General features: G+C 35.6%; 1 protein-coding gene across 3 annotated transcripts; it reads right to left on the bottom strand.

The window, feature by feature from the left end:
* Window positions 1–186: 186 nt before the first annotated feature.
* Window positions 187–27,162, bottom strand: LOC121419086 (centrosomal protein CCDC61-like). Of its 3 annotated transcripts, XM_041613387.1 has the most exons (17): window positions 27,070–27,140; window positions 11,126–11,129; window positions 10,736–10,921; window positions 10,266–10,348; window positions 9,631–9,791; window positions 8,913–9,018; window positions 8,213–8,259; window positions 7,556–7,772; window positions 6,907–6,989; window positions 6,170–6,384; window positions 5,762–5,840; window positions 5,266–5,369; window positions 4,491–4,590; window positions 3,829–3,895; window positions 3,142–3,176; window positions 2,693–2,784; window positions 187–1,701 (listed from the first exon to the last, which is right to left on the bottom strand). In XM_041613387.1, exons 3-17 carry the CDS (start codon window positions 10,890–10,892, stop codon window positions 1,607–1,609), a joined length of 1,641 nt encoding a protein of 546 aa, XP_041469321.1. In that variant the 5' UTR covers window positions 10,893–10,921; window positions 11,126–11,129; window positions 27,070–27,140; the 3' UTR covers window positions 187–1,606. The 3 variants fall into 3 exon arrangements, with proteins under 3 accessions (XP_041469321.1, XP_041469320.1, XP_041469322.1); XM_041613386.1 differs by lacking the exon at window positions 11,126–11,129 and having other exon boundaries at window positions 27,070–27,162; XM_041613388.1 differs by lacking the exon at window positions 11,126–11,129 and having other exon boundaries at window positions 27,075–27,153.
* Between the last annotated feature and the right edge of the window lie 524 nt (window positions 27,163–27,686).

Raw genomic sequence — 27,686 nt, 5'->3', positions numbered from 1 at the left:
ATCTCCTGTTTAATAAAATAAGTTGTGGCAATGAATACTGAATGCACTTTAATCGCTTGTCACTCTTTGTTTTTAATTGGAGGGAAAATTTTAAAAAACATAATTTCATGTAATAAAATCCAGGAGAACAAGTGGGGATACGACATCATCAGTTTGCTCACTGAATATTCATGAGGACATGCATAGAACTGTTTCATCAAAATTGATGCAAAACTGTAAATTGTCTGATATTTCTTTTTCTGTTCAAATCATATTATTTTTAGCCTGGAATCCCCTTTCAGAAGCAATTAAGGTTTCCATAAAATTAGGTGATATTAGGACTGGTACAAAATGTAATTCAGAATAAAAACAAGTAGGAAATATACCCTGTAGAAAAATTGCAATTTTTCATTAGTCTGGGCAGTTCAATTTTTCCAATATTAGACTCAGTTGCTGACAGGCAATATACAGACTTTACTTTGTAAACATGTGTACATCTAAATGTACAACTATAGAAAAGTTTCAAGTATATCCAATTGTGGGTTATGTTTTTTTTCATGTTATGATCGGTGTATGCTATTTTATTGTATGACTTTTTTCTATCTTAGGGCCACAATCAATTGCTTACATAAAATAGCCATTTTCTATTCTTTTCCATTTCATTGGTAGCCTCTTAACTGACACACAATTTTTTAGAGACCCTACGACGACTGAATCACTGCCACACCCTAATGTAATAGATGTTCTTTCACATATTTCTATCAAGATTAAATAAAAGCCAAAGAAAGATCTTTAACAAGGATTATTTTGTGGTGGAACCATAGAAAATTATCAGATTTGGGGATTGTCATGCATTCACTATTTTTTTTTTTGGCACATTGAAGTTAATTATGATAAGTTCATTATAATAAGCTGCTAATTTCAGCCTCTTATATAATCGAAAAATCATTATTCTTTGTTGAATTGGCAATTGACTGATGAGATTAAAAAATATGCTGTATGTTTCAATCTTTCAATCATCAGGTAGCCATGATCACAAATTTCCTTCTGTTTTATTTCTTCTTTTTTCATGACTCACAAGGATTCAAGCAGACAGGTTTGGGTGCGTTCAAGTAAAACCACAAATGAATTTTCTCCAAATATAATCATATAACAAAGTTAATACAGGAGAGCATTCAAGCTCTTTTTATCAACCCTGTTTATCCTTCATTTAAACAAAAACACTGTGCAGTCGTTGATACAGGAATCATCTCTCAACCTAGAGTATTATGCCACAACAATGACAGGAAGTTGTAATTGATATCCCCAATGTCTTAAAGAGATTTTTAGCAATGCCACTCTGAAGAATCAGGTCATGGAACACACCTTTTTCAGTGTTTCATGTTTGTGTTTTAAAAGACATTTTGTTTTTTAAGTCAGACAAAAGATTGATTGAACACACCCATGTAAAAAATGAAAATCTTTGGCGATCCTAGAGTGATAAATGATCGCTTGAATGAACATTCAACTGTTATCTCCATCCATAGAACTTGGAAGATCACTATATAATTGTCCAATTTACAGAATTAAATCCATACATATATTATAATGATTTCCATATTCTTCAAGGTTGGTTGCCATCCAGTCTTTACAAATTATGTTTCATAAACTGCTGCAGGGCACTGAGTCTTGCATCAATTTCCGACATCTCATTCGTATCATTGTACAGGGTTGCACTCCGATCTGCAGAATCAACAAAATTAAAAAATAATCACTTTGGTCATAAGTCATGATAGAAATTTAAAGTAAACCCCATCTAGGTTTTTATTAAGCATGTGTGCACACCAGGGGCCTGTTTCATAAAGACTTGTTTTAACAAATGTGTAGTTTCTATAACAACTTTATGATCAGCCAATCAACTTGAATGATTTCAGTAGCTTTAAACTCTTATTGCAAATTTGTCATGATAAAAGATTTATGAAACGGTCCCCAGCATATGATCCAAACATGATGGCTGTAGGTGTGTAAACTTGGGTATGTAGTGCACTTGTTTGACTTTATTTTAGTGCAATTATAAAAAATAAGGAGCAGGAGGGTGTTTCACAAAGATTTAGGTATGACTGAAGAGTCACACTTGAAAGCCTAGTTGTGTGTGTTATAAAAGCCATGACACATTGGTCAGATCATGCCAAGAGGACGCGGACTATTGCCTATTATTTTGGGCGTTGCATATCACATACACATCGGCATTAAGTGTGACTCTAAGTCATACTTAAATCTTTGTGAAACATCCCCCATGTTTTGTTAATATGACTCAAACTCTCTTTTAAATTTCTATTTGCATGAGGGTATATGGTAACACATAACCACATTGTTAAAATCATACTTAGGTGATATTTATTATTACATACACAGAATAGGCATTAAATAACAAGGGTATAATAATGCATTTAGCATGATGCTGCAGCCCCAGCATATGCCAAGATGTCTCAATTAACTCTTGAAAATTATATTCTTCCTAAATCAAATACATTTATTGAGTCCAAGAAATTTGACATATGCAAGTCATCTCTATCAAATATGTTACACTTTAGAACATTATTTCATCAAATTTGATTGGATAAAGATCACAAAGGAAAGGGATGGCTGTGAAACTCTGTAACCATGACTGTGTAAGCAAATTCAAAAGGGAAGGTGCCTGTTAAAGGTGTTGTTTTTAATTAGTCTTCCTTACCTTGGCCATTGTATTCAGAGAGCGGTCTGCTCCTAGTCTTGCTACCAGCCCCTCTCCTTGATGGATAGTCAGGATCAGGTGTACTCATTAATGTGATGAAGAAAGTAAAGGAAACATCAAAGTGGTAAGGTTACCTTGGGAAAATGAAACCCAAGCCAGGGATGAAAAATAAAACCATATCACTGAAAATGAATAACTTGTTTCAATGTATATATCGATTTTAAGAGACCACACACATAAAAAATCACTCATGGAATGCTTCATTTCAATGCTCTAAAACAAGAGAACAATTCAGTGATATAAGCACTAATAATATATTGGAGAAGTCAATAGTAAGGCAGAACTTGATGTAGATAGACCAGGTAAATATTCAATAACCCCTTATATGACCATGTAATAAAATTTACTCAAAAACGTATCAGTAGGTTAAAGAAATATGAAAAGGATATCTTTTGGGAGCAGCTCCAGTTTTCCTCCTGAATGGCTGAAAGAAAGAAAAGCAATTGATAGTTTACATTATGAGCATAATCCTTGGAGCATTCATTTTGGATGTAACACAAAGGGATACAACTGATATTTTACAATTAATTTCAAAATCTTTGGACATGGTCTGCCATAGCTTTACACTCATCCTTTTAGTTTGAATTGATTGTATTTGTCACTTCACGTGCTACAAGGCCACGTTCTCAAGGTTATTTAATTTCTAACCATATGGCTTGGTATGACCATAATTAATTTGACATTAATAATAGGCTTTTTAAAAAGAAACATGTCAAGAGTGGATCATATACATCATTCACTCTGCATTAAAGCATCCCAAAAGAGCTAATAGTTTTTTGAGAGGCTCATCTTATAAGGGTTGTGATTGATTCCATTAAAAATTCAAATTAAGGTTTATATGACTTAAATCTATAAATGGCAAAATTAAAACTCTATTTTAATTTGACTTTTATTTTTAATCAGCCACAACTCTTTCTAAAGATGAAGCCCAGATTAATCACATATACAGGGTCAAAAACGTTAACAATTATTAATCTGCAAGTCATACTATACTGAGGGTAACATAGTTTTATAAACAATGAATTACAATGCTATGCATTTATTTATACAAAGATTTAAAACCAGAGACGGCTTACCACATTTGGACTAGACCATGCTTTAGATGAAGAAGTCTTGCCTGGCTGTAGTACTTCTCGTAATCTCCTGTTTAAATAAGTAATACAAATGAAGATTCATTTATCTAATGACTAATCTTCAATCACTTTTCACTGAAGGACTGAAATATTTCTGAACTCATTCTGTGAATGTGTTGGCAAGTCATTTCATTAAAATTTTGGGTCCGTTTCATACAAGACTTACAACTTAATTCTGTCATTATGGCAACTATCATGGTAACAGGGCTCAGCAGCCAATCAGAATCAAGGTTACCATGGTACTTGTCATAATGGCAAAGCTACCATAGTTGAAATAGGCCCCTGGTCTTAGTCTAGGGTTAGCTTTATAAAAACTATGAGAATACATGTACCAAACAATATCATTCATTCTTTTTTTCCATTAAATATTTCAACTTCTTCATACTTATAGTCTTTGGATACCTACATATTATTTCTTGCATATTACGTCTGTGTCCATCTCTTTACAGATTTCTCCTACCTATAAAATGTATGGAACATTAGTTACATGGTCAAAAAGGGCAGCTCAATATAAATGGCTACCCTAATTTTCAAAATAATATTTTTCTAGATTGATTAAAACAAGAGTACTGTACTCATATGAATGACAGATGAAAGATAATTACCTTCTCCTTCCTTCTGAGGCATCAGATAGAACCTCAACATCACTGACTCCACCCCCAGATGATCTTCTGCTTCCAGCTGATGAGCTCCTTGAACGAAACCCTAAGATACACAGATTCAAGATGAACCATTCGTTGCCAAGATCTTATTCAGAATCCAGCAGGACTCAAAATTACCTAAAAGAACCCTGACAATTTTTGTAATCACTTTGTAAGGTTACAGGTAGGTGCTACATTGTTTCATGGTTTTTCTATTCGAGTCGAATATTTGAGACCAAATGTGCAATGCCCTAGTATGTGGTTCTCAAATTATGCAACATTATGTAAATGACTGTCTGATTGTCAGACTCCAAATTGCCAAAAAAAAAAAACAAATAATTCCATATACAAATCCAATAAGTTTCTGTGTTTACACAAATTCATAACTGTTAACATTATTTCTACTTCTACTCAGGAAAATACTTTAATTTCAAGTTGCTAATGATCAGAAAAGTGTCATTGAAAATTTACTTTAAAAAAAAAACAAAAATATGTAAAAAATGAAATAAAAGCAAACCAAGAGTAAGAAAAATATACATTAACATTTTTTGAAAAAAGTACATAAGAAAACATTCCAATATTAATCATTTCACTTTATGCATTTTGTATAATTCAATTCTTTAAAAAAAATCACATTGTCTTAAATAATTATTTGACCAAAGGAAGGTCTACTCCACTGTACTTCACTACTCACTGTCACAATCGGTACAGTAAACATTGATTATGTAATGAATCTTACCTCTGTACCCATCTGATAGCCGTTTCCTGGTTCTACCCCTCTCTCCTGAACCTGCTAACCTTGATTTACCACTGGACCGCACTGCACTGTTCTGTAACCTGGCACTGGTGAAACACAAACAACACCAACAAAACTAAAACAAATCATCAAACTGTATTAACCATCAAGAATACATTTTGATTAATTACTGGGTCTTAAATGTAATCATTGTCTATGTGATTCAACAGTGTTTTTTTTTTAAATAAATCCTTACTAGACAAAGTTACCTGGTATTGTATCATCAATGAATTAGGAATGAACATTAATTTACATGTAAATTTCATGGAATGATCAAATGGAGATAAAAGGATTATAAAAAATAAGTGCATTTATTTTTTGTGTGCTTCTTTGATGACTTGGAATTGGACTCTGATCTAAATTTTTATTCCTCTATTTTCTCATACTTTTTCTCAAACATGGATTTTCCTTTGAATATTCATATATATATATATTCAACCTTTTCAATTTGGATTCTTCTTCTCTGCGTTTCTTCTCCAGAATGTAAGCTGTAGGGTCAAATCTGGGACCTCTGGCACCTGATGATAAGATAAGACATATTCAACTTTTTTCAGATGAAATGAAAATGACTAGATCATGATTACAAGTAACATTAATTTTAGCAAAAAATAGCAGGATTATTGGACTGCATTTTACAAGTATTCCCTGAAAGAAATGAAAAGTTGTACAAAGGATCAATATATATTTTCCCCTCTTTCCTTATTTGGAAATTTTCAATAAACATTATCCCTGGTCAGAGTGACAATATTGAAACAGTGCTTAATCTCCTTTCAAGTGATGAATAATTTAACCATAAATTCAATTTATTCAGTACAAACAACAGGTTGATAATCAGAAACTAACAGACCTGCAGGTGAGATGCTTCGACTCCTACTCCCCACCGATGACACACTTGACCTTCGACCCCTTGAAAGTGATCTCTCTCTACTGCTTGTGTCTATTCTTGATCGAGGCCTAGATCTCGCTATGTCAGCTGATGGTGGTCTCCTAGCAGCAGGTCTTGACTGACGTTGGGATAATGGGGTGGGTACCATTGGAGAACGGCTACTCCGCCTTGATGGACTAGGTTGGTTGTAAAGGAAATAAAGATCATAAGGGTTTGGTGCTATATCACATTAACAGTGTCATTTACAATTTTACATTTAGGATATACTATATGAAGATTATTCAAGCAAACAGGTTTTTCGATCATTGCGCCCGGATGTTGGCTGGCGCTCGGGTGCTTACCAAGCTACTAGAGTTGTCTAGTATATATATCACTTTGAGTTCGATGACCGTGGATCTCCATGAATGCTCTGCATATTTCTCCCTTTGCTCCAGGCAAAGCTATTTTCTCTTTGGTTGTGGAATTCCTAAAGCTATCCGTGGTGTTCCAGATTTGTCTTATTGTATATTGTGCTTCAGAAATGGGACACTGTGTTATAGATATCTGGTGATTTTCACTAAGTCTAGTGTCAGCAAATTATGATCCAGTTAACATGAAATCTCATGACTGAGCAACTTTAAGAAACATCTGTCATATCTTATAGTTAAGGAAAATCATCGTCTACATCACCATAATTCATATTAGGGAGTATTACTTACTTTCTTTTCAAGATGCTTAGCTCATTTGTGAGACTTTTGACTCGCACTTTTAGATTCCGCTCACTGGCTCTCAGTTCTTCAACCTGTAACAATTATGCGAGTAAGATCTTCATAATGTATTTCTGAATCCAGAATTCACATAATATAATCAATCAGTTAATTCATTTTATGTATTAATAAACCAACATATATCTAACATAGAGGGATAATGAATCAATCATTTCAAAGGCTTTTGATCATGAAGGCTGTCATCACTAAAAAGTAGTCATTCCCAGATACCCAAGTAACAGTGCTCCTCAGCCAATCAAAAGTAAGGATTTATTGAAGTTGTCATACATTCCAAACTTCATGAGGTAAATCTTCAACCCAAATCAAATTTTAAAACAACATTTAAGTTTGATGAAACACCACTCAAATGAATTGAATTGAGAAAACATTTAAAAGCAATATGGACTTGGCAATGTTTTATTGAATGAAATATTGAATGAAATCAATTCTAAAATTGATTTAAAGATTGAGTGCATTCCCCTAGGAATAATTTCATTACTAATTTACCAGTGGTCTCTCTCTGAACACTGTAATAAGCTACTGAAATTCTTGTGCATGCTGTGATTGGCTAGGAGAAGAGATATTACCCCAAGGAACCCACCTCCTCCAGCAGCTCCCTGTAATTCTGACTTCTCTTACTGGACGACCTCTGGTATTTCCTTCTCTCATTCACCAAATCTTCCTCTAGATTCTGGATAGCAGTTTTGAGAATGCGGACCTCTTTGGCTGCACTACCTGTCGACGTGTTCTTCACTTCTCTTCGGTATCGAAGGAAAGCATCCTCTATTTCTTGCTTCTCTAATAGGAGATTCTCATAGCTAACAAAAGGAACAGAAAGCAATTCAAAATATCTAAATGGGTGTTCTATATTAAATTATACATGCAATATATTATATCATATCATGAATATCTTATGTACTAAAAACTGATGAAAGGGGGGGGGGAGTATTCAAACAAAAAATTAACCCATCTAAAGCTGTATCTAGTGATCAAGCGCACAGTTTGATTTCATGTATAGCTTAGCATAATTAGGAAAATTAAGAAAATGTCAATGTCTGGGGGAAATCCTTGATACAATTTTAAAAATGAAATCAGTGAATATGTGAACAGATTTACATTGCAATTGACAACTAAGATTTTATTTCCTCTTGCTATACAATTTCAAAACAGCTTGAGATATACAGACTTATCACAAATATTGGGTGTAAATGGATCGATCACTCTGAAATCAAAAATGAATTTATAAAATGTTACTTACTCTTTGGTCAGCTTAACAAGTTCTGAAGATTTGCGATCTGAAGTAAGCTGAGAATTGAATAGAATGTAGACAGAAATTTACATTATTTCCAGAATTGACTAATCATGCAATAATTTGCAGCACAATTTCATTTTTATCCATTGTTGTTAGTTTTAGGTTTATAGTTTCATAAGGTATTCATATATCTCTGCATTGGACATTCAGTCATGATATCAATACAATGACTCTTTACAAATAACATTGTCTTGGCTTAATTTCAATTCAACTCATTTACTGTATAGCAGGATGATTTGATCATATCACACACAGTTTGGGAAATAAACCACTTTCCTAATCACATACAATATTGTCTAATAATTATTTACCTTGAGCTGTTTGCAGTTGCATTCAATTCTAATAATCAGCAAACAAATAATAAGAGGCCAAGGTCATTGTTGCCAGATGGGGCATTTACTAGATGTAGTATCTACATTTGCAATGCTCCACTCAGGTGCAAGTTAATGTGTAACATGTAGAAGAAAATTTCTAGAATGTTTGAGGGCATGACCAAGCAAAGCTGTGTGGTTATGTAGTGTTTTGAAGTATTTGTATGAAGTGTTTTATATATATATTTGTTAACTTGTGCTAATCAAACCACTGGTCTGCCATGATAAAAGAACAGACCAAAGAATAAGAGGTAAATTCCCTAGTTGTGACATACCTGTGATTTGAGAAGTTTGATTTCTTTGCGTAATTCCCTGACAGTATCTTGTAGAGCCACAGGATCAGGTTTACCTTGGTAGGGCAGAGGTAGAGGATAATGGATCCTGAAAGAAACAAGTAAATATTTCAAATTACATAGTATTGGAGTTCCACATACAGTTGATCAAAAAAAAAATCAAAACATGAATTGTATGTAGCAATTGGTTTCAACAAACTTAACAAAAAAACAAATATGAGTGGAACTGTGTACTGTATGTCATTATTTCATAACTGAATTTGGTTGGAGGTCTCAATATGCTATTATTTGTATTCATGATATGATATAAACTTTCAGGAAATCTGATATATTAATTGAAAAAAAAAACATTTGAGTTGCAGGAAATGTATACCTTGCCCTACAAAATAAGTCAATAGTAAAAATGTGATTTAAAATATATGCATACTGACTTCAGTTACACATGATTTTTTTTAATAATCAAGAATAACATTTAGTTCGCCAGTTTTACGCAATGCCTTCATATCAATTGGGGTTAAGATTGATAATTTTCCTCAATAAATAGTTGGATCAGAATCCTCAAGATCCAAAGCTATTCCTCCACACATGGGTATAAAAAGTCTGATGATAATAACTTTTCATAGGGAATTGCAAAGGATGACAAATTTATCATCTACATGTATTACCCATCTGTAACTCATTTGGTAATTTCCATTCTTACCTGTCAAATTCCACAGTGTAGGTGACAATCAGATAACGTTTAGTGTTGAGTGCAGACCTCTGAGCCCCTGGGATAGTCCGGGTACCAAGACCAGCTTTGCGGTTACGAAGCGACTCAAGATCAGCATAGGTCAAAAGATCAAGGCTCACAGATTCAGAGTTCTGCAGAAATAATAAATATACAAGGTAATGTGTCTATAAACAGGGGCAATCCACAGAGCAGCAAAGAGAAATGAAAAACACCTTCCCAAATAGTAAAAAGAAGTATTCTTTCCAATAAGACCACTCCAATACTAGTCATTCAATTATTTATCATCATAAGGAAACATTCATGCACTCATTAGTAAGAGGGTTATTAAGGAGTAACGTTGGTATATATTTTTGAAGAACATGTATGGTTCTGATCTGACTCTCAACTTGTAAAAACAGGGTTGTGACCCCTCCGTGGGTTAGCATCCTTTGGAAAGTCATCTTAATGGGTATCTTTAAAGTCCTGAGAGACCCATTCCTGATGAATCAAGTGCTATATATTGGAAAGCGGAATTTAATCATTATTAGTTTTCACACATTCCCACAATCACTCATAATTCCATTTCTTGAGAAACTTTGAAAAAAAGAACACCCTTCAATACCAACCTGTAACAATGCTGATTCTAACATACTCAAGAAGATGGAAAACTGCTTGTAGTTCCCAGTTTTGTGTGTTAAGTCTTCAATATCTGTGTTAAAAAAAATAATAAAATATAACCATCACATAAAGATGACACATGAGTCAACATGACTTCAGTGGCATGTGAAACAATGTTTAAATGAGGAAAAATATCACTATTTCTTTTGATAAGAAACCTTACAGCCTATCAATTCCCAACTTTAAAACCTTTTGTGTATTTCATCTCATTAAAAGAAAAATGTTACAATTATAAAATTTAACCTTTTTTTTCCTGACAGGGGAAGTCAGAAGTAGATTTCCCAATGACTTTCTCTGATTAATGCAGAGTTATTGCGAATGATAAAGAGCACAAAACTAAAATTACTGCCACTGTTAGTGTTCTCATTGAACGCCCATGAAGGTAGTAATAACTCCTCAAACAATCAAGCAAACTTACAAGCTGGTTCAAATGATCCTCTCCATTGGTCTGCAGTCAATCTATCCTCTACCTCTACAGTGAGTAGATTATCATCATTCACCCATATGCTGACTATGTAGTCAACTCCACGGAATGTGAACCGAGAGCTCACTACGCCCCTTTCTTCCTGCATCATGCCTTAGTTGATCATCGTACAATGAAAATCTAGAAGAGGCAAACAAATAATTTATAATTTTTGATCATATATGAATATATGAAGAAAAGAAATACGAAATGATGAGCTGAAGTTAGCAATTGATTCATGCCACATTGCTGGAGGAAAGGCAAAATAACGTCAACAATTTGCTAAATTCTCTGCATCAAGATATACTATTTACCCTATTGAAATTTTTATTATTATTTTTTTGCTTTGCTTGTTATACATTTTCTTTCACTGATGTAAATGTATTACTGTTTAACATTCCATGAGTGCAATTTAGTATACCAATTTGCTATCCAATTTTACAAGAACCAAGGAGAATTTTCCTACCAGTGAACCACTTTGGATTCAGAATCTGTAATACAGGAAGGCTGTCAATCCCAGATCTTCCTAAACTTTTGTTGTTAACTGTCAAGGCTCTGCCTTATGGATTTTATTGTCAAAATATCATATCAAGAACTATGCCCCATGTGAATGAAAGACAAGGAAAATGCTTGATAGCACAATGTCTCTGCTTCATGACAAATTTGTTTAAATTCTCATTTTCAAAGTCATGCATAGTGTATTGATCATGCTGAGGCTACCTATACAGGATATCAACATATCAAAGATCTTCTTCGCCAGCTAGTTCATTAAGGTATTAACTTAACAATACAAAACTGCAGAAAATTTAGACCAAAAGCTTCAGTCTCTGTATTTTGGTTGTTCCACTAAACTATGTTGGCTCCAATCACCAATACATAGGCTGAAGAGCTTGGAGGCCTGTACGTACAGTCAACGTAATAAGTGAACTAACGTTTTATAGGTCGCGATTTAAACTATTTTTAAGCGAAATTTACAGTTTCATGGTTTCCATTATCAGGGAAATATAAATAACTGAAGTAATTGCATACCTTGGACCATAGTTATTGAAAAAAATCCTCTGGATGATTGAGAAATCTTTCATCTAAGACATTGTCACCTGAGCTGAGGGTTTTTCTTGCAAGTTGCCATCTTGAATGACGTCATTATAGTTATTAACTTTTTAATGTCTCAATATATCGAATGTCGTCTGCTACTTGTGATCGTAGCGGTTTTGCTCGCATATGGACATATGGAGCAGATCGTATACTATCGAAAGCAATATCGATATCACATTCGTAAATTGTTGACGCCCTCACTGTTCGTTGGTAAATATCTCATATTTTGGCTGCCATTTTGGGGTGATTCTCGAGACCAAGACAAGTACCGGTCAACATTGGTAAAGTACCATTTTCATACCTTTTGATCTATTTTTTCACATGTTTAGTTATTTGTTATATATTCAAGACAGTATTTAGTTTCTAGATCCTTACACTGTAAATTCGATTTAAAAAGAATATTGAAGTCCAGACAGTTAGTCGGCGAATTAGAGGAAGTGATAACACATGCGAGCTCACACTAACATACTACCGTTGTTGAATGGAAATTATAGTGAAATGTCAGACATTGTTAAGGAAATCCCCAGAAACGACGGTTATTCCTGTCTACAGAAAATTGTGAAATTGATAAATCCCTTTTTTGAAGGTCTGGTGATTTTTCTGACCAAGATTTATCAAAGAGGGGGGGGGGGGTTATTGATTCGAACAAGATGGAGACGTAAAATAGCGGCAAGTTTTTCCTGTATTTTCACAATATTTCTCTCATTTTAAAAATGAATTCTTGTTTAAAAATGGAATCAATATTGTAGAAATGTCGGAAATTGTACGTCAGGCCATCCATATCTTGACTTGTATTTGTCGTTTTCAGACCCTATTGACATTTGGATAAATTCTAATCTCTAATTTATGCATAGAATTTGTCAAATCATAAGATCAGTATCAAAGATTTATAAAAAAAATGATAAACTATATTTTGATGATGTATGGAATCGTAAAACATTGTATAATTATTATAATTTTACAAATAAAACCGTTATGGTTTACTTTCGTAGACTATTTAAATTGGATATCCCGGGGGTACCTATCTCAACGTCCACATGTGATTTTTTAAGTCATGAAATAAATTATTCATAATTCAATTTTTCAGCAATTGAATGCCCCAGTCTTCATGGTCTAAGTATGCCCTTATAAAAATCGCCAATGGTATTTGAATGGTGCCGAATGGTAGTTGAATGGTGGTCTGAATGGTAAATGGTACGCGAATGGTATTTAAGTGGTGTTTCAATGGTAAGTTCTTAATGGTAATTGGTAGTTTATTCAATGGTAAATGGTATACGATATACCCAATGGTGTCTCAGTGGTATGTGTCTAATGGTATGATTAGTATGATGAATGGTATACCATACACCCAACGGTGTCTCAGTGGTATTCAGTGGTGTCTCAGTGGTATGTGCTTGTAATGGTATGATTGGTATGATGAATAGTATACCATACACCCAATGGTGTCTCAGTGGTATACAATGGTGTCTCAGTGGTATTCAATGGTGTATCAGTAGTATGTGCCTGTAATAGTATGATTGGTATACCATACACCCAATGGTGTCTCAGTGGTATTCAATAGTGTCTCAGTAGTATGTGCCTCTAATGGTTTGACTGGTATACCATACACCCAATAGTGTCTCAGTGGTGTACAATGGTGTCTCAGTGGTATTCAATGGTGTCTCAGTAGTATGTGCCTCTATAATGGTATGATGAATGGTATACCATACACCCAATGGTGTCTCAGTGGTATACAATGGTGTCTCAGTGGTGGTCAGTGGTGTCTCGATAGTATGTGCCTCTAATGGTTTGACTGGTATACCATACACCCAATGGTGTCTCAGTGGTGTACAATGGTGTCTCAGTGGTATTCAATGGTGTCTCAGTAGTATGTGCCTCTATAATGGTATGATGAATGGTATACCATACACCCAATGGTGTCTCAGTGGTATTCAATAGTGTCTTAGTACTATGTGCCTCTAATGGTTTGACTGGTATACCATACACCCAATGGTGTCTCATTGGTGTACAATGGTGTCTCAGTGGTATTCAATGGTGTCTCAGTAGTATGTGCCTCTATAATGGTATGATGAATGGTATACCATACACCCAATGGTGTCTCAGTGGTATACAATTGTGTCTCAGTGGTATACAATGGTGTCTCAGTGGTGGTCAATGGTGTCTCAGTAGTATGTGCCTCTATAATGGTATGATGAATGGTATACCATACACCCAATGGTGTCTCAGTGGTATACAATGGTGTCTCAGTGGTATTCAATGGTGTCTCAGTAGTATGTGCCTCTATAATGGTATGATGAATGGTATACCATACACCCAATGGTGTCTCAGTGGTATACAATGTTGTCTCAGTGATATTCAATAGTGTCTCAGTAGTATGTGCCGCTATAGTGGTATGACTGGTATGGTGAATGGTATACCATATACTCAATGGTGTCTCAGTGATATCCAATAGTCTCAGTGGCATATGCCTAATGACCCAGGTGAGGTAAATGGGTACCGGCAGGAAGTAATTCCTCAAAAAAGCTGTGTGCACCGAGAAGGTAGCCTAGCTTAGCCGGGTAATAATAGCAGGGCCCGCTGGGAGAACAGTTTTCGGAACTGAAGTGGCTACCCTGGGTAAATATACCTTTATTATTATTATTATTATTAGGCATATGATTGGTATCAATGGTATACCATATGCCCAATATTGTGTCTTAGTAGTATGTGCCTAGTGGTATAATCATTGGATAGTTGTTGGATAATTGTAATGCCATAGTGGCTTAGTGGTGTGTGCCTAATGAATGTCATTTGTGTTAATGGAGAATGGTATGCCCAATTGCATTACCCAATAACATAATTTCGAAGATTTAAAGAAAATATATCAAAGATTTAAAAGTATTTAGAGTTAATAAAATTTTTGAGTCGTGACTTTTATGCGAGCAGCTTCCCCTAATCAAGTGTAATCGCTCATGATGGTACACATGGTCTCTTGCATTCTTTTAAATTGTCTTTGTCCTTATTAAGTAAAAGGTCTATATGTGTTTAAATATAATTGATCCAGTGGTTATAATACAATACTATAAATTTGTATATTTTACGATTGTACATATTACCTTCTAAATTTAAATCTGATGCAATGGGTGCAAAATCAAAATCAATCGGTCAATGAAATCTTATTTGAGAAAAAAGGGTTTTAATTGTACCTTAATACCAACGGACAAATCATTTCACAGCCGCTCCCGAAAGGTCCCTGTAATCATTTACCATTAAAATCTTGAAATTCAAACATGCACGTTTTATAGGGAGCATGAAGAAGATGCGTATCGTGCTAAATAGAAAATTGTACATTGATCACCATCCTCTCTTTTTCCCTTTGTTTCCTTTCGCTTTTTGTTTCTTGGTAGTCAAAATTAATGAACGGCATGAATGTAGCTCCTCTATCGTACGGTATACTGTTCGTTTTTATTCTAAACTACGTTCTTCATATTTTTATTTTCAAAGTTTTATTCTATTTAATTTATAATCATTTTGCTTATTTATGGCCGCTTTTTATGAAGAGAACTATATCTGGAGTGTTCCAAACTTAGATATTTGCAATTAATCCCAAGATACAAATTTATAGGTTATATACATTAATTTTATCTAAAACATATCAATTTGGATTTTTTTGATGGAAGAAACAATAAATCAGTTGCAAGTTTGCAATGAAAAGTATGACTTTCAATTAATTTTGGAGTGTGAAATTGATTTTCGTTCGATTGAAAGTTTCTTGCAATGCCCGCGGCCCATATTTTGCTCAAAATGAATTCACTGTTGGTTGTCTTGGTCCCCCAACCTATATCAAATTCCCATCCGCAAACCCTGATATGGTCAGTCTGCAACGTCCAAAGCCCCCTCCGAACCCATTTGTACCTTATAGCTGCTTCCAATCATGAATTATTCCTCTCTTTTTTTTACAAATGATATTTTCAAAATTCTAATTCTATTTTTAGGCCCTAATTATTCTTTCTCACGGACGGCGTTCATAAAGAGGAGAGCTATTCTATAGGACGGTCATTACTTGATTGAAATGATTTATCCATATTGTCTTGCTCCCCCACCCCTATCAAAATTCCCTGCCGCCATACAGGGTATAGTACAATGTAACAGAAAAGAAATATACTGAATGAAATCTCTATTTCAATCAAAACAAAAGCAAATTGAAAGGGAAGAGGAATGAGTAAAAAATATACATATAAAGGGAAAAAACAAGAAAAGAAAAAGGCAGAGGAGAAAAGAAAAAAAAAACGAAAATAAAAAAAGAAAAGAAGAGAAAAGAAAAGGAAAAAAATGAAGGGATCGAAAACTTTTTTCATAGATTCCAAGATCCAAGGGAAACAGTGGCAAAAATTGATCTCACGCCATCATGGTTTCCAACCACGAACCAATCGAGAGGAAAAAGAAGACACCCCTGATTTGGGTTTGATTCACCCCCCCCCCCATATCGGGATGTGTATTTATCTTGGCGAAGAAGTCCCCTCCCCCAGATTTGGTCATAATTTATCCCCCCCCCCCCATATGTGTTGGCGAGCAGGGCCGCTTGGCTGCTTGCCAGGTAGCTCTATTATAAATACGTATTGTTCTCGCACGCACGCGCGAACGTCTAACCGCCAAGTGCAATATTTGAAAAAGAAAACTCGATCTACCGGTAGGCCTACTACCGTTTTGCTGTTGATAAGTCCGTCGATAATTCATCAAAAACTAAAGGAACACGGGTCAGATTCGGACAGCGACTTCAAAGTCATTTGTAGAAGGCTAAACAGTAAGTTCTATAACAATTTTCTTTGATTTATTTCTCAAATTGTCTCAAAATGTTAGATGTCGTTGTACCGCCACGACATGCACGACCACTGCACTGCCACCGTCACTGCCCCGTTGGCGCTGGCCGCTGCTCTACGGGCCGGGATGTGGCTTTGACGATAGGGAGTGCTTATGGTTTTTATGCTTTGTATTGGCAGAGTTTAGCTCGGCGAGCAGTGAATAGTAATTCGCTCATATTGCCTGATGTTTATTGTCAATGTTTTACAAAAACCATCTCTGAATAGGCCTACATTGAATTCATGAATGAATGATTTGTTAATGCTAATGTCAAGACTGTCAAAGTTTTAATTGTGAAATAGACCGTTACTGCACACGTTAATTCACTGAAATTGAAAACTTGCCGACAAATATTGCTTTGAAATTAGGCCTATAATTTGTTGTTGATAGATGTTGGTATTGAAATGAGATAAAATGGAGGTGAAACATGGGTCCTAAAGTTTAAAAAATGATAAAGGCTACGCAGGTCTATAACTTAGCTACACTGTACACCACAACGGCAAATTGTCCATAGACTGTGTACAACGGATAGATTGGCTCCGCACAGCGATTCGAAGACCGCTGATTGGTCAATCGCGCAGATCACGTCATGATCACGTGGTCCGAAAAATAATTCCTTCGGACTGCGTGCGGAAGTATCGATAGCGATAACGATATCCGGTCATGATGTGTACGCGGTAAATGGTCTTGGTTCGTAATCGGATCGCTCCGGTATCGATCAAAAATTATCGAAACTCTGCAATTTCATGCATATTCACGCGACGCTCCGAAACCAGGAAGCCAATTGACTTTGTGCACGTTGCGATAGACTCTACAAATTCCAACGAACACGATGACATATAGACGCTAATTTGTAAGGTTTTGACGGAAAAGCAAAAAGTAATCGAAAATCTCTTACCTGTGCGGTATCGGTGAGAAAATAGATCCTCCGAGAATACCTTTCATAATTCATATAAAATATGCGAAAGTGAAATTCTAGGTCGATTTTGGTACGAGGTGATAGAGAATTGCACACTTGTTTTGGTGGAATTCTGTGTGGGGAAATAAAAGGCTTGCACTGCGCATGCTTACTATATTTTCATTCATAAATTGGTTCTTGGCAGTGGCTGGAGGCTTATGTCGAAAGGGTGGGTGCTGTCGCGTTAGGGTGCGTCAACGCGAACGCGAAGATTCGTCCAAAGCCCCCCCGGTTTGGCCGAAAGGGTGCGTTGGGAGCGCCACGTCGCGTCGCGTTCACTGGAACGCGCCCTTTCGTCCAAAGCCCCCCCCCCCCCGGTTTGGACGAAAGGGTGTGTTTAATAATAATGAATAATTAAATACAAATATAAGAAAGCTGAATATAAGGTATTTTGTCAAACATTGCCAATTTGCACGTAAAATAGTGGATTTTCAATCATTTAAAGCATTTACAATTTGAGGAAAAGAAAGAATTTAAGTTCAACTAAGAATAATAATGATAATAATAATAATAATAATAATAATAATGATAATAAAATCAGAAACCCACCCTTGCAATAAGCCACTTGGCGTGAAAATTATTATTATTATCATTATTATAAGTATTATTATTATTATTGTTGTTATTTTTATTATTATAAGTATTATTATTATTATTACTAGTATACAAACAACACGCACATATTATTATTATTATACACACAACACGCACACATGCACAACAGACACATCTCACAAAATATACTGAGGCAGGGTCTCAAGTGTAAAATATAGTAAGGTAGGGTCTGAAGAGTTAAACGTTGTGAATGCTGACCCGACATCAATTTTGGCCTTGCCTTTCCAGGACACATCTGCCGTAAGTTTTATAATTTGGGGGACACCAAATATCTCCAGGTATACTAATGTTTTCCTTTGTAATAAATACACACCTGCTAAATATAAAATTGAAGGTAAGTTACTTTTATTTATTTGAAAGAACCTTGAAATCAGTCATAATTTTTACATGTATCAATATTATACCATAAAACATTTCCACCGAAAAAATCCTCATGCAGCATGCCGTCATTGTTTTTTTTTACCTTAAAAAGAATGTTTATGCCATATGATGATTTATGTTCCTATGCAAATTTCACATATCACTCGTCTTTTTTGTTTCTTCAGCTTTCTTATAAATATTTGTATTTATTTATTCATTATTATTAAACACACCCTTTCGTCCAAACCGGGGGGGGCTTTGGACGAAAGGGCGCGTTCCAGTGAACGCGACGCGACGTGGCGCTCCCAACGCACCCTTTCGGCCAAACCGGGGGGGCTTTGGACGAATCTTCGCGTTCGCGTTGACGCACCCTAACGCGACAGCACCCACCCTTTCGAAATAAGCCGTGGCTGGATGACGTCATGTAATAAGCAAAAATGTACACGACCGCTACGTTCACGCTCCGCTATCCATTGTACACAATTTGTCGCTGTGTAATTGCACATACTATTTCAATGGTAAAATGTGCACTTTGTGTGTGGAACTGTGACTGGACGGAGTGACAAACGATTCCTATTCAATTTTTCTACAGAGGCTGCAATAATTATGCAGAGAAAACTGGCGCTAATGCAGTTTTGCACCGGCCGATTACCAGCATACCTCATCACCAAAACTTGTTCCCAAATGTCATGACAGGTCTCTCAGTCACATTTCTATGTTAATATACCCACCGCTTTTCAAAATATTGGGAACGGCTGTATTTAGTCTTGATCTCGACGTCGTTGATCTAATCCGTAGACATCACTTCGCGGATCGCTGGGATTCGCCTTAATATTTATATGGACTGAAGTTAGCAACCAAATCATGCTAACATGTGGCGAACAAACTGCCAGCATGCCGCATGCGAATCTTTTGACCACATAATTTCGGTCCATATCAACATGACGGCGAATCCAAGCGATCCGCAATATTTTGAAAAGTGGTGGGCATATTGAATATTGATCTCAAAATGTGTGTAGACAACTCTGGTGGGGAGTTTCGCTCGAAGTTGCATGCACAACAAACAATTGTCCATAGACTGTGTACAACGGATAGATCGTCTCCGCACAGCGATTCGAAGACCGCTGATCGGTCAATCGCGCAGATCACGTCATGACCACATGGTCCCAAAAATAATTCCTTTGGACTGCGTGCGGAAATAGCAATAACGATATCAGGTCATGTTGTGTACGCGGTAAATGGTCTTGGTTCGTGATCGGATCGCTCCGGTATCGATCAAAAATTATCGAAACTCTGCAATTTCATGCATATTCACGCGACGCTCTGAAACCCGGAAGCCAATTGACTTTTTGCACGTTGCGATAGACTCTATAAATTCCAAGGAACACAATGACATATAGATGCTAATTCGTAAAATTTTGATGGAAAAGCAAGAAGTATTCGAAATTCGCTTACCTGTGCGGTATCGGTGAGAAAATAGATCCTCCGAGAATACCTTTCATAATTCATATAAAATATGCGAAATTGAAATTCTAGGTCGATTTTGGTACGAGGTGATAGGGAATTGCACACTTGTTTTGGTGGAATTCTGTGTGGGGAAACAAAAGGCTTGCACTGCGCATGCTTACTATATTTTCATTCATAAATTGGTTCTCGGCAGTGGCTGGATGACGTCATGTAATAAGCAAAAATGTACACGACCACTACGTTCACGCTCCGCTATCCGTTGTACACAATTGTTCACTGTGAGTTGGCTGGTGTGAAACTGCATTAGTGCGGGAGGGTATTCTTAGATCCTTTCATGGGGCTAGGCATATCAATTTTTTAAAGTAAATTTTATCCTTTTTTAAAGTTAAGTTTGTCCTGTGATCACATTTTATCTGTTTTTATTTATTTACTGATCAAAACTTGCCTAAAAACGTCTGGAGTCCATCCACTGGCATATGATTGTCCATGAACAGATCCATGATTTCTCAAAGGGGGTAGTGGGGCACATTTTCCCAAGGAAACTTTAAATAACAAGCAAACCAAAAAAGAGATCCTCTTGTATGAGACAATATTTTTAATATATTTGCTGTAACTTTCGAAGGGGGGGGGAACACTTGTGTAAGAAAGCCACATTTTTATCAAACACATCGACTATTGCTCTCAAGGTGGGGGCACAGGTCAAATGTGCCCTCTTGGATCTGCTTCTGCGGTTGTCAATACCAGAAAAATGGAATTTATGTCATCGATTACCCTCTTGAAAATTGCTGCTATAGACATTTGATTTCAGATGACCTAGCTTTTACTAGTATAAAGCATGCACAGTTATAATACAGCCTTGTCTGAACTACGCTGAATACTATCACATTTCCTTATCTTTATCCTGAATTCTGGGCTGGTAATCAGAGATCCATGAAAAATATCTTTAACATTAAAGTTCTAAGATCATTCTTTTTCTATTACTATATTAGTATTCTATTTTTGCTTGTATCTGCACATACATGCAGATTTTACAACACTCAAATTGATTTTATTTCATTTTCAAAGTTTGGACGACGGATACACTGGATGATAAGGTAGATGGTCCAGCCTTATCTGGGAATGACACGACGGGTGTTGAACACAGAAAACGTGCCATGTACAAGAAACAATTGGAGTTTATGAAAGGTAGGTGTGTAAGAATTTTCTTCAGTAGAAAAAATTGCAAAGCTTCATGAGATAAAACAGATTGTATTCCTGCAGTGGCATAGCTGGAAAAAAAAACCTTGTCAGGAATGGTAAAAAATCCTGAGAAAGGACAAATGTCATCCCTATTTAGAGGAGCACAAGTCTTTTCTGACACCCCCCCCCCCAGAAAAAATATCAGCATGTTGGCTGAGGGGGTAAGGGTGGACAATTTGTCCCCAGGTATTCATTTGTTGTGGTATTTTTCATCATTGGGGCAACCTCCCATTAGATAGGTTATTGTCTACCCATCTATGGTTAAACATTAATTTATTTATCATATTTTACCAAATGTTTTGTTGATATTTGTTAATTGGTATCATTCAATTGAATGGTAGAGTATACTGCAAATTTCTCGATATATAAAAAAATATATGAACTTCTAAAGAAAGCTTACACACACGACAAGCATTCATATTTTGAACCCTTAGCTAATATACTGTCCTTTGCATTGTTATCATCCAATATTTCTTATTACAGCTTCAAGGAATTAATCCTGCCGGGTACCCATTCACTTCATCTGGGTCTAGTGATGCACAGTGTGGATGAATTTCGGGCTGAAGGAAAACACACCATGGCTAGGACTCAAATTCACGACCCTCTGTTTGGAAGGTGAGAGTCAGAACCACTAACCAGCTGATGTCATATCCCCACTTGTATTTTATTACAAGAAGTCGCGCTAATTTACATTTTGTCCTCCGAGAACTATAAAAAATGGAGTGAAAATTTATTTCAAAGACATGTCCACCCTAACAAAAAAGTTGATTTGATTAAAAAGAGAAAAATCAAACATAAAAATCGGATGAAAAATAAGAAAGGCATGACATTTTAAAGTTTCGCTCAATTTCACTTAATAGTTACATGCACATCCAGGTCGGTATGCAAATGAGGGAACTGATGACATCACTCATTCACTTTTCTTTGTTTTTTAAATATGAAATATTATAATTTTCTCCTCATTGTCCTATGAAATAAAGTTTTATTTTGATTTTTTTATTGTCAAATCTGTAAAAATCGAAATATTGTACAATTCAAACAATGAAAACCAAAACAAAAAGTGAGGGACATCATCGATTCTCTCATATGCATGTGGGTAAATTGTGTATATAACTATTTTGTGAAAAATAGGCGAAATTTCAAAATGTCATGACTTTCTTATTTTGCATCCGATTTAGATGAAATATTTTGCATGATGCTTGCCTGATTTTCTCTTTTGATTCAAAACAACCTTTTCTGTGGTGGACTTTACCTTTAATGTGAAGATATGCATTGCTGGAAATAATGATATGATACTTGGGACATATCATACACACATGTATGAAAATATGAAATAATTATTTCATTTTATAGAATAAGCCTAACAAATATTCCTGACGATCATGTGTACATTAGCTTAATTTTTTACCAAAATGTTGTTCAAATTCAATAACTTTGTTATTATCAGATTTTAATGAAATTTTCAGCATGATCCTTTTCTGATTCATTCTCTCCCTACCAAAATCTCCCATTTTCTCATGCTTTCTTTCTATGGTCCCCTTCATTCTCCTTATAACTATGTTATATGTAAAATGTAACCGGTCGTCCAACCAATTTGATTGAAGGGCTAGAGGTACTCGAGACTGAAAGCTATGTGATATAATTGAAAGTGTACATCAGACAACAAAAAACACTGAAAATTTCATAAAAATTTGTTGAGGATTAACAAAGTTTTGACGAATTAAAGTTGTTATTTTTTGGTAAAACTGTTCTCTGCAAGTCCTCATGAATATACAAGATCACAATTTATATATTTTTTGTATTATATGAATTTAAATTTTGTCCAAGCTCGGTTGTAAAAAATTACGATTGACTACTGATTTACTGTGTAAGACAATAATCATATTATTTCTCACACATAGTTGAGTTATTCATCTGATTTAACACAACAAAAATAGAAAGAAATAAGTGGGTATCTTGTATATATTATTTTCTATATTTTTTGCAAAAAAGGTCTCTATTTTTCTTCTGTTTTTTAGTGTTCCAAATTGAATAATTTTCTTTCCCTATTTTCATTATATTTTTTTTTCTATGTGTGATATATTATTCATTTCTTAATGTATCATTATTGTATTTATGATAAACTTTTGGCGTGTTTGTACATTAAATCATTAAAAACAGTTTATCTTTTCCGGACTCGAATAACCTTATCGTTCTTAAACCAAACTCTTTCTACAGACTGAATAATCTGATTAACTTGCATTTCGCGTCGCAAATACGGCGGAAATTGGAAAATCGGAAAATTCAACCTATAACCTCACATTGCATTTTGGTATGTCAAAAATTGCATCTCGTTAGGAAAATTTTCAAAATTCATGGTAGATCTCACTCATTGTAACAGGTACACACGTTTCGCGATCAGCTGGCGAGATAAAAACCGGCCAGAATATATGTATACTGTGAGATCGCACTTCTTGGTTCACGCACTTAAGCCAGACACGTATGCTATTTTGCCCCATGTTTTTACAAAAAATTTAAACGGATTAACATGGCAATAACCACCTCTCAGAGAGATGGTTATGAGAAACCGTATTTTGTGCGATGCAATTTATCAATAAACCGCATCGCGTCTGTTTCTACAGTTATCCGGGATTCTGGATACTTAGGCGGGTAATACCTTTTAACAATTCTATGTAGAAACATGCCATTGATATATCTTTTTAGGTGAAAAGAAAAAAGAGACCAATTTGGGGGTACTATTTTCCCCCCTTTTGGGGATATTTCATTTCTTCTAGGTGTGGTACACTTTATTCATTTGACCATGTGAAGGCTATCACACATTTTGAGTTTAATCTTCGAAATTTGGTGTTCATTAGTTTGTTGTCCAAACTCTGTCTTACATGTAAATTTGTTTATAGGAAGATTAACATAATATTTATGTGGAGTGCAATCATTGATCTCTTGTGGAGTCGCACAGTCACATGTATTCATAATATGGTGCTTTTATGCCATACCTGTCAATACTCTTTTGTACTTGAACTTATTAGTAAAAAATGTGTATTAATGTCGTTGAAAGCAATTACACATAACAGATTTAACATCAAGTTTATTGTATTACAAGTATCAGGTTTGTATGCAGAACAGTGGTTTTGCCAAGTACTCAATCCATGTAAAAAGCAATATGAGAGAACAGGTTTATTCTTGGAAATGTTAGTCTTCATTTGTTGTGTTTTTCAATCAAACTCTGTCTTGATGCATGTTTATTTTTAGATAACAAGATTGACAGAGTATAGATATCAACGAGTAGCTAAGTCATATATATTGATAACTTTTGTGCTTTATTATAAAGTCTATACTTGTGAATACTCTGTGCCATTTATGCTGTACTTAAACTTCTTATAGTAAAAACATTTTATTGACGTTCTTGAAATAAGTAACTGTTTTCATTTTTTTTCTTGTGTATACTTATTCCATTATTAAGCCTACCATTAACCCCAGAGATATGCTGTTCCTCATTGGTCTACCATTCACTGTACTTTATTGGCCTACTATACATTGCACATCGTTGTTCTACTGTCTACCATTCAGTGTAAACCATTGGTCTACCATTGAATTTACACTTGTGGTCTATAGTGTATGACCAATGATGTTATTTGAATGGTTGACTAATAGTATAGTGTGTATGACAGTGTTGTATGGTAAATGGTAGGTCAATGGTGTACAGTGTATGGTAAGCCAATGGTGTATGGTAAGCCTATGGTGTACGGTGAATAGTAGTTCAATGGTGTATGGTAGGCCAATGGTGCACTGTAAATGGTAGGTCAATGGTATACGGTGTATGGTAGAATGGTGTAAAGTGAATGGTCAATCAATGGTGAACAGTGTGTGGTGTACGACGAATGGTAGTTGAATGGTGTATGGTGAGCAGTGAATGGTACACGAATGGTGTACGGCGAATGGTGTACGGTGAATGGTGTACAGTGAATGGTACGCGAATGGTGTACGACGAATGGTAGTTGAATGGTGTATGGTGAGCGGTGAATGGTACACGAATGGTGTACGGCGAATGGTGTACGGTGAATGGTACGCGAATGGTGTAAAGTGAATGGTACGCGAATGGTACACGAATGGTATATGGTGAATGGTACACGAATGGTGTATGTTGAATGGTAGGCGAATGGTGTAAGGTAATTGGTAGGCCAATGGTGTCCAGTGAATGGTGGCTGAATGGTAAATGGTAGGCCAGTGAATGGTGGCTGAATGGTGAATGGTGGTCAATGGTAAACCTGTCTATAGTGGCCATATGGTAGATCAATGGTGAATGGTGTTTGATCAATGGTATATGAATGGTAAATGGTGCTCATGAATATGGTAATAGTAACGTCCGAATTATTTAAATTAGTTTGAATGGTATACCATTGAGGCTTGAATGGTATACCATTGGTGTATGGTGGGTGCTGTGCGAATGGTATTCCAATGGTATATCAATGGTGTATGATAAATGGTAGTCAATGGTATACCATTCAATTTTTTTTATAAGGGTGTATGATGCATAATTTACGTTAGACCAAAAGCTTCGGTCTCTGTTATTTTGGTTATTCAGCTGAACTCCGTTGGCTTCACTCACCAAATACAGAGACCAGAGTTCTAGCGCGATCTGTACAGGGGACTCAATGGCTCAATACTTAAGATCGGACAAAACAGGGAAGTGAATTTGCGTGACAGCCGAGGTAAGTCACTGTTTTTGTTCCTTTTAACTTGATTTTTTTCCGTTTTTTGGCAATTAATGCCAAGAGGGAATATTAATTTGCACTTTGGTCGCAATAATTGTCAATTTTTTTATTCATTAAAGACAAAAATTGAAGAACCCCGACGGGGGGATTTTGCATTGCAAGTCCCCTAATGGTGGCTGCACGATAGCGAGCCGTCTGTGTACGAGGAGAAATTTTTTTTAAAATGTTAAAGAACTCCTCGAAACAGACGGCTGCCAGCTGTCTAAATTTACCTGTGCTATTATTTTTAAAAGATGTAATTCCCGATTCATCACAATATTTGCAATTTTGTCATAATTTTTCTTTTTGAAAATTATGCTATTTTGTGACTAAGACTAAAGTCTAAGGCTACGTCTCGTCTGCTCTTTTTACCGATAGTATCGATATCATTATCAAGGTATTTTAGTTTGGAAGCCTTTAGTGAAACAGGTTTAGGTTGGAACTAACTCAGTGGTTTGTGGATAAAGATATGACTAACTTGTCCAGGTGTTGAGAAACGGGCCCCAGAATCCCAAGTTCCAACCGGAAGAAAAAAAACGAAAGGGTGTTTTGGACGTACGTTGCCTTTAATCTTTTGGAGAAAGTATTTTTTATAAATTTAAATTAGTGGAGGGGACATAAGGAAGTCTTTCCTCCATTCTTGGTCTTGACACGGGATAGGTTTGAAGCTGCTGAAAGGGATCACTCAAAGTTCAACTTCAACTGTCAAGGCAAGGGAGCTTCCTCCCAACTACGATAACACCGCACGGTAACGGTAGGCTACCTGCGCCGGAGCTCCGGGGACAAACTTCCTTGGGATCACGCTCGCGCTTGCGGGCGGCTGAGGACAGACGTGCATCGCGCATTCACATTATCCAATTATCATTACTTCTCACATATTAACAGGACTTACAGAAAATATATCATATCATAAAAATACAACCAGTTCATAACTGAGAAACTCAGTTAATTCAAGTTTTACTCACTTTACCCGTTTAAATTGGCCGCCAAATTCCTGAAATCAGAGTCAGAATTTCTGGTCCCGATAATGTTATGGGGTTTAAGAGGAAGCCAATATAATTTCGTTTCTTTAAAAAAGTCGGACGTTCTATTAAAAAAAATTGCCAAAAATGAAAAATGAACTCTTTCGTAAAAAAATCAAATTATTGTATAGATCTACCGTCTAGACGGTCTGCGTATTATATTTCCTATTTTTGGCAAACAGAAATTAGGTAAACTGTTTTGTTTGCAATCAATACGAATTTAAAAAAAATAGCAGAACTTCAAATTTCAACGTATGAATTAGGCCTTGAACCGCTATAACCGCGTCGGAACCGCGTCAGATATAGTAGGGTTTTATAATCATGAATTTTATGTTTTCGATTGTTTTATTAGAAAATTATAGATTTCAAAACGAATACTCCAATTCAAATTAAGTCTTTCATCATCCTCGTAAAAATTGATATCCCCGGAGGAGTGATTTGAAACACTCGAATAGAACCGATGGGCATATGAAAAAATAAGGCGTTGTTTAAAGCATGTCACTCTATTGCAATTGTTTAAAAAGTTTAAAAACTTGTTTAAAAGGTTTAAACAACTTGTT

Source organism: Lytechinus variegatus, chromosome 7, assembly GCF_018143015.1.
Source record: "Lytechinus variegatus isolate NC3 chromosome 7, Lvar_3.0, whole genome shotgun sequence".
Taxonomy (NCBI): domain Eukaryota; kingdom Metazoa; phylum Echinodermata; class Echinoidea; order Temnopleuroida; family Toxopneustidae; genus Lytechinus; species Lytechinus variegatus.
The sequence above is the reverse complement of the archived record's forward strand: the minus strand, read 5'-3'. Positions and strand labels throughout refer to the sequence as shown.